General features: G+C 33.9%; 1 protein-coding gene across 1 annotated transcript; it reads left to right on the plus strand.

Moving 5' to 3' along the window:
* The first annotated feature begins 883 nt into the window (after window positions 1–883).
* LOC110018055 (F-box protein PP2-A13-like) lies at window positions 884–4,751 on the plus strand. The gene is made up of 3 exons (XM_020715280.1): window positions 884–1,499; window positions 1,845–1,963; window positions 4,054–4,751. The coding sequence occupies exons 1-3, from the start codon at window positions 1,179–1,181 to the stop codon at window positions 4,481–4,483; spliced, it is 870 nt and encodes a 289-aa protein (XP_020570939.1). The 5' UTR covers window positions 884–1,178; the 3' UTR covers window positions 4,484–4,751.
* The last annotated feature ends 3,324 nt before the right edge of the window (window positions 4,752–8,075 follow it).

The following is an 8,075-nucleotide window of genomic DNA, read 5'->3' on the forward strand; positions in this document are numbered from 1 at the left end:
ATAAAAATAAATTTACTCTAATATCTTCTCATATATTTGAATAAAAACCTAAAAATATACCATTATTAAAAAAAAATTAAAAACCAAAAGTAATGAAAATTCGCACTTGGGTGCCAGGCTTGATGTATGTTCCCATGTATGTGGACGGCCAATTAGCCTTTTTGGGCGGCACCTTTGTCCACGATGCGGCTTGGAGGGTGGCACAGAAAATTATCGCATCCATTTCTTAAATTAATTATTATGCCATTTACATAAATAGCATCCTAGATATTATTATTTATAAATTTGTGCACTCAATGATAATCAAATTATTAAAAATTTGACAAAAATGTAAAATATCAGCTGAAATTTTATCACGAATTCTGATATTTAAGTGAGATTTTGAAAAATTTTTATTTTAGTGGACAAAAGAGATGGTTAAATTTGTAAATAGGAATGTTTGGAGTTGTAAATAATAAATTTTCAAGCTTTGGCATTAAATATTACATCAGGTAGAGTTACGTGTGGAGTCCAATGAAATCACATAATACAATAACATTAGGAATATTCTCAGTATTATTCAGGTGTTATTGTATGTTATTTATGTATTATCGTGTTTTTGAAATATTCATAGTATTATAATAACACAATAAGACATCAATAACATTTAAATAATATACAATAGCATCTGAATAACATGAGAGAAATATTCTACTGCGTTATCAGAGGGACTTTTTTCTCTATTCATGATATAATTTTTTTTAATGGATAAGGGATGGCGTGGTAGGCTTACTGGTTTCCAGGCTGTCAAGCTCTAATGGCAATATAGTCATTGCACACTCTTTAATTGCATTATCCACCTTTTCCCGTTAAAGCACGCGGTTTAAGGCCCCGAGGCGCTCTCCCCCCAAACTATCGTTGGAAACCCCCAAAAAAATCTCAAATTTATCGTCTCCGTCTGCGAGTTTTTTCTTCCCCGCTGCTGCACGAGGCGTGGAAGAAACAGAGGATCCATTGTTCTGTCCATTGGAAAAGAAGCTTCAGTCGCGCCAGTGGTCGTACTCGCTTTCTTGGCTTTCATTCGAATGGGGAAATTATGGGTTAATTTGATAGTTACAGATTAGGGTTTTAGCTTGACCTGATTTCCGCTTGGATCGTCGTTTAGGACAAGGGTTAGGGTTTTTCGGTTTGTTCGGAGGATGGGGGCTGGAGCCTCGAGCATTCTCTGGGCTGACGGTGATGTAGGAGGTCAGGAGACGGGGCTAGGAGACCTGCCGGAAGGCTGCATCGCCGAGGTTATGCTGCATCTCGACCCGCCGGGGATCTGCAAGCTGGCGAAGCTTAGTCGGACTTTTCGGGGAGCGGCGTCGGGTGATTTTGTTTGGGAGACGAAGCTTCCGAGTAACTACAATTATCTGTTGGAGAGGGCGTCGGATGACAAGGAGCTCGAAGTTCCTCTCACTAAAAAGGAGATCTTCGCTCGGCTGTGCCGACAGAACCCCTTTGATGGGGGAACAAAGGTATGGACGACTTTGAGTTGGTGTGTGGGGTTTTTTCTATGGGGCTTTATTCCGTTTTCGGTATCCCATTGTTGCGGATTTTGACGGGCAGCGTTTGATTGATTGCAATTGCAAGTTCTTATGCATAAATTGATCTACCCCTCTGTTCATGTTACAGTAGATATGTTGGGAGGGTTTTTTTTTTTTTCCAATTTGGTTTCTGAGATTTAATAATGATCATTTTTATTTTAAAAAATTGATCCTTGTTTTTATGGATTGCGCAGTGAAGGGGTTGTAGGTGTTTGATTTTACAAAAACTGGCTGATGCGTTTTTGACGGGCATTGATTTTTGTCTTATGGGCGCAGGAATTCTGGCTAGAGAAGTACAGAGGTAGATTTTGCATGTCCATTTCTTCGAAGGCGTGTTTGATTACTGGAATAGATGATCGGAGATACTGGAATTTTATCCCCACGGAGGAATCAAGGTATTTCCCTTCTGATGCTATCTCTGCATATAAGTACATAAAAATTTGATCTTTTCTGCTTGGGACATTTGAGGCGACCGGTACATTTGTTTGCTAACTATCCTTACTTGCTAAGTTGGTTTGTTGAATTTTGAGTGTCTTGCTGATGCTTTACTGGATTTGAGCACATTTGTTTTGTTGTTCCTTTTGCTCTGTTCTTTTTCTTTCTGAAAATCCTTAAACTATTCTTCCGTTTGTCAAAAAAAAAATAAAAAAAATAAATAAATAAAAAGTTTGTGACGCCATATGGGTTTTTTACTATGAATTGTTGCGTCCTTTGCTGAAAAAAGCTCTTTGATGGTTGGATTATCAGTTTCTTCAATCTCCCCAGTTAGAAAGGTTTAAGGATTGTTTAGCAGTGCCTTATAGTCTAATTACTGTTCAGAAACTCTTCTATATTTGTGTGAATACTCTATCTTTTCTTAATAATAATTATACAAAATGAGCTATTCAATTGATTATAATAATTTAGCACACAAGGATTCATGTGTTGGCATCCATGAGATAGATGAAGCGGCTATTGGTAATTTATGGAGGGTAATTAATATTAATTATGTTGATATTTGGTAATTAATATTCATTACATTTATGCTTTGGAGGCACTCCAGGAAGCAGATTCCGTTAGCATTTATTTATTTATTTATTGAATTATTCACAAAGGTTTGTGATTAGCGGAAGTATTCTGAATGATTTTGGTAAAAAGGAATTATGTTAATTGTAATGGAACCAGAAAAATTCTCTTGTTGCATTCTTCCATGCAGCTTATAATGGATTAATAGATCCTACTTTTGAGTTTATGCTCTGTCTCGATGGTTATATTGCTTTTGTCTCTCATAAAGAAAGTATTATATTTATGAAAGAACCAATTCATTCAAACTAACATGTGATTGCGAAGTTTTCTAGCTTTTGATTAGTTGTTTATGATTGGACGGTCTGTTTCTTTAATAATCCTTTTTGGATTGGCTGATGTCCTCATATGCTCTGTCTGAGTGCATGGATTAAGGAAGATTTACGTACATACCACTCAACTCTTATGTATTTACATATCTAACGGCTAAACTTCAATTTTTACAAACATTTACAAACATGCCACATTATCTTTATGAAAATGTGTATGTAACATTTTAAAAGTTTTTTTAGTGGTATTTGTGATGTTGTATGAATGATTTGGTTGGTAAAATTTAAATAAAATCTAGGTGTTAGATATGTAAATACATAGGAATTGGGTGGTATGTATGTAAAGCCCTCATTAGTTAATTAAATGCATCACCATCACCCACTTCATGTTGGCAATAATTAACTCAATTCTGTAGGACACCTATGGTATTAAAATAACATATTGAGTGTTTGATACTGAATTCCGACGAGTAGAAAGTACCTATAGTTATGCGTAGTTGGTTCAGATCATTTTGTATCATTTGTAAATTGTAGTTATTAGGATTTGTCAATATATCGACCTTTTACTTGTTAATATTTATAATGTCGTTTTTTAATCTAGAATGCTTCTGTTATTGTTTTTAATAGCGCATTTTTATTCACAACTTCTATTTTAGGACCACTTTAATGAATATTCTTACTGAGTGCAAGTATGGAAATGATTCAATGCGTGTATGCATGAAATCAATAACAGTGAAGGGGCTGTTTGATATGTTGCAATAGGATTATTACAATGTAAAGGGAATACATTATAATTGAATGTTTGGAATTATTTATAGTTGTTTACATTCATAACACTTTAGGGTTGAAAGCCTGTATAGAAGAGATGTATTCCTCTTTTAAGAAGTATATAATAGTGAATGTTAAAGTCTTAAGTGCTATAAATGTAAATATGAAAGTTTAGGTGATAGATATCTACATACATAAAATTTGTTTGGTATGTTCATAAATGCCTCTACTTTGTGGTATGTTTATAACAACCATTGTGCTGATCTGTTGTCATGTTATATCTCCCATCATATATTATTTTAGTTATTTTAAAGCACAAATGCAAGTGAAATATAAGTTTGATAAAATGATGTAAATCTCATTTTTTCTGTTATTTTCTTGTTCAGATTCCTCTCAGTTGCCTATCTTCGGCAGATTTGGTGGCTTGAGGTGGTCGGGGAAATTGAGTTCTGTTTCCCTCCAGGAACATACAGCCTCTACTTTCGCCTTCATTTAGGTCGTCCCTCTCGCCGGTTAGGCCGTCGAATATGTAACACGGGCCACATCCATGGCTGGGACATCAAACCCGTTCGTTTCCAGCTGTGGACATCGGACGGCCAACATGCTTTGTGTCAGTCAACTATTGACGATCCTGGCTGTTGGATACGTTACCATGTTGGCGATTTCGATGTTGTGAGCGCCGATTTACCCATCAAAGTTAAGTTTTCTATGGAACAAATAGACTGCACCCACACCAAAGGTGGCCTTTGTGTGGATTCCGTATTAATATACCCCAAAGAGCTCAAACAGGAGAAGTTTTCTACTCTCTGTCTCTGAGATTTTATATGGATTAGAAAATATTGCTTTTTTGTTCATGTTTATTTGCCTCTTCAGTTTTCTTGCCAGAAATCTGTACATAATAAAAATCCTGCTGTCAATTTTGGGTGAGGGTAGTATTAGAATGTGCAGGTGCTCATATTGTAAATGGAGTGATTGTGTTCTGTAGTTCAGTAGAATGGCTGTTATGATTGTGTTAAATGTGCTTCAGTATGTTTCAATATCATGGTTTTGCTGTTGATTAATAAAATTCAAATTTTTTATGTCGGAGTCAATAAAGTTTTTGTATTTGATGTGAATTTTGTGATCTGTAAGACATCAGTTGGTAAAAAAATGACATCTCTGCAAAGTCTTGAAACAGAACTGCTTTGCAGTGTTTGTGTTTGTGTTGCAATGTTTGTTTTAGGCATTTACATACATACCATGTCCCAATTTTCATGCATTTACGTAAAATTTTACTTCATGTATTTATACTGCCAAAATCATACATATCACATAAAAAATATCACTTTAATTTTAGAAGGTGGAGTGCATCTTTCCATGCACAGATATCATGTCATATTCATGTAAAAAGTGAAGTTTAGGTCCTAGATATGTAAATATATAGGAAATTGAGTGGTATGCATGTAAATCTTCCTAATTTATCGATATAAGAATAAGTAAAGAAAAATAATAATTTATAGTTCTAATTAACGAAGATAAGACTGATGATGATGATTGAGGGTTGTAGAGCACCTTTTAAAAAGCACCTTTTGTGACAAATCAACTACTAATTATATAAAGGAGGAATGAAAAGTGGTCACATTCCATTGCGGGTGATGCAAGATTGCTACCTTCAATTTTGTTTGTTTCTTGATTCGAGGCAACCATTTATCTTTTCTCCCGCTTGACATTTGGGCTGTTAAATCAGAGGTTTGCCCCAAATTGAACTCAACTTGAAATTATTTTATCCTGCACTCGATACGAATATTAAATAAGTTAGAAAGCCTAACTTAGCCCGAGTTGGCTTCATATTGCTAACTCGAATCCAAATATTGTAACTTATTTATTATAATGTTTGAGTTAATCTCGTGTCTATTTTGATTTGATAGGTTTCATTTCGGATTAACAATTGAGTTCTAGGTTTAAGGGCTATGGTTAGCGGTTTAATCTTAAACTAGACAAGATTCATAACTCCACTCTGTCCAAAAAATTATTCAAGGCAGCACCAACTTATGATCTGTTTGAGGCAGCTTGTATATTCAGGATAAGCAGCTTATCATGAAACGCGACTCGTGGGTCGACCCGCGACCTACGTTTAGTGTTAAAAACACAAATACGACAGACAGCATTTTGAAAAACGTGCAAACCAAACGGTTAGGTGACATTTTCAAGAATGTCGCCGCACTTATAAGCTGCCCCCAAATGGGCCCTTAGATTTTTTTAGTCTAAATCGCATATTTGGTCAATTTTTGGCACCCCTAACTTATCTATCATTAGTGGATTCATATTTTTAAAGGTTTTTTCAATAATCATTATTAGTAAATTGATATATAGATAACCAGATAAAGAGAGAGGAATTTAAGTGACTCAAATATGCTAACATTTTTTATTTGGGAGATTTCCATACATGACATACCACTCAATTATCATGTATTTACATTTCTAATATCTAAACCTCAATTTTTAGATGGATGTCACCTTCAGTATTTCATTTTTTTGAAATTATTATATTGTTATTTTTTATGTGATGTATCATTTTGATGATATAAATTTTAAAAAATAAAATTTAAGCATTAGATATGGAAATATATAGGAATTGGGTGATATGTATATAAATTCCTCTCTTTTTTTTTCACTATATTTGAGAATCACTTGCATCAAAAGCTTTCCAATTCTCACAACGCACTTGTTGATACCAGAGTTTAACCCAAATCATGATTGACGATAAATTTTATTACTAAATTTAGCAAGTTACAACGATGAATTCTCAATATAAAATAACACAAGCATGCAAGCAGTAAATGCAACGACGATGCTTCAAGGTAAGAAGGAAAACAACACAAAATATATAAATGTCCCTCTAGAGGTAGCGGCAAGCCCAAAAGGGGATGAAGGATGCTGCGTCAATGCTAAAACTTGGATAATAGCTGGATGGCGGAGTGATAGCGACCTACTTGGAGGAGGCTGGCAACAAGTGGTTGTAGGGCAGAAGTGAGGAGCGGTGGCAGTGGACTAGACAACAGTAGGAACAAGTGTCTAAGGGTTGGATAACAGTCGATAGAGGTGATGGTGGGCTGGACAACAACATGAAGAGTAGGCAGTGGGTTGGACAACAACAGGGACATGTGTATGGGGCTAGACAACAACATGAACAAATTCTGGAAGGGCTGGCGGCAGTAAAAACTGACTTGAAAGGGGTTGGCGACAACAAAGACAAGCTAAGGAGGGGCTGGCGGCAACATGGAGGAATGGAATGAGTGAAGATAATTACCACTTCAGACAAGTTACAGTGAAAGCACCTTCTCATCGTCGCATATAACCCTTGGAATGGAGAAACACCTTTGCGCTTTAAATGCTTGATAGCATATTACTTAGACCCATATTGAATCTTGTCGAGAGATGCTTAGTTTTATTTCAAGTTTGAAGAATTTGGAACTTAAATGATCATGAATTTTTATGTTAAATATTTCTTATTTAAAATATTTAGAGATTTGTGTAGGATGATGAAAATCTATTGATGAGACATCAACTTCTATACATTTTCTTGCAGCTTTTGTATGGAAAGGTGCTCAACCAATTCTTCCATAAGATGATGATCCATGAAAGATGGGTTGGCACGTTACCCGAAGATCCCATAAAGGGCTAGTTAGATAGATTATTTTAAGATTTAAATTTAAATTTGGATTTTTTCCTGAAAAGGAATATTTTATAAAATAGATGGATATTATATTTTTATAAATGATGAGCATTGAAGTATATCTACTAATAAAGTTAATTTAAATTAATGCCTATTAGTGAACTTGATTAAAACAAATTAATTCATTCCATTATCTCTAAACGCTACTCTTTTGGTTAACTTTTAAATAAAATTAATTAGTAATTCATGCATTTATTCAAATACATAAGAGATAAGATACAAAAGATTAAATTAATAAATTTAAGCCCACATTCGTCCCACAACGATATCTATATTTCTAAACATTTTGCTAAATTATATTTATGACCACAAAATACAAAAATAGTGAATGATGGCCAAAAAAATAGAAAAAGTTAATTATTGAAATAGTAAATGTTTGTGAGTTCTTCGGGATCATAATAATTATTTATTTATATATTAATTTGAAATAAAATATGTTTAATTGTGATAATTAATTTTTAAAATTAAAAAAAAATAAAATATAGAAAAATGATATTAATTAGATATATCTTAAAAAAAAAAGATCTTAAATTTTATGATTTATCCCTCAATTTAAAGGGAAAAAAGAATCTTGATTATGCTGGCGACAACAAATAATAATATCACATGAAACTCACGATAAAAATGCAGAGAAGTAATTTTATATTTTAAATATAAAAAAAATATAGATTCTATTAATTATGTTTTTATATA

Source organism: Phalaenopsis equestris, unplaced genomic scaffold, assembly GCF_001263595.1.
Source record: "Phalaenopsis equestris unplaced genomic scaffold, ASM126359v1 Scaffold000002, whole genome shotgun sequence".
Classification (NCBI taxonomy): Eukaryota; Viridiplantae; Streptophyta; class Magnoliopsida; order Asparagales; family Orchidaceae; genus Phalaenopsis; species Phalaenopsis equestris.

Excerpts from the sequence above, each read along its gene's own strand:
- LOC110018055 (XM_020715280.1), top strand. The coding sequence starts at position 1,179 with ATGGGGGCTGGAGCCTCGAGCATTCTCTGGGCTGACGGTGATGTAGGA. Across the intron at positions 1,500-1,844 it reads CCTTTGATGGGGGAACAAAG|GAATTCTGGCTAGAGAAGTA; the intron begins GTATGGACGACT and ends TTATGGGCGCAG. Across the intron at positions 1,964-4,053 it reads ATCCCCACGGAGGAATCAAG|ATTCCTCTCAGTTGCCTATC; the intron begins GTATTTCCCTTC and ends TTTCTTGTTCAG.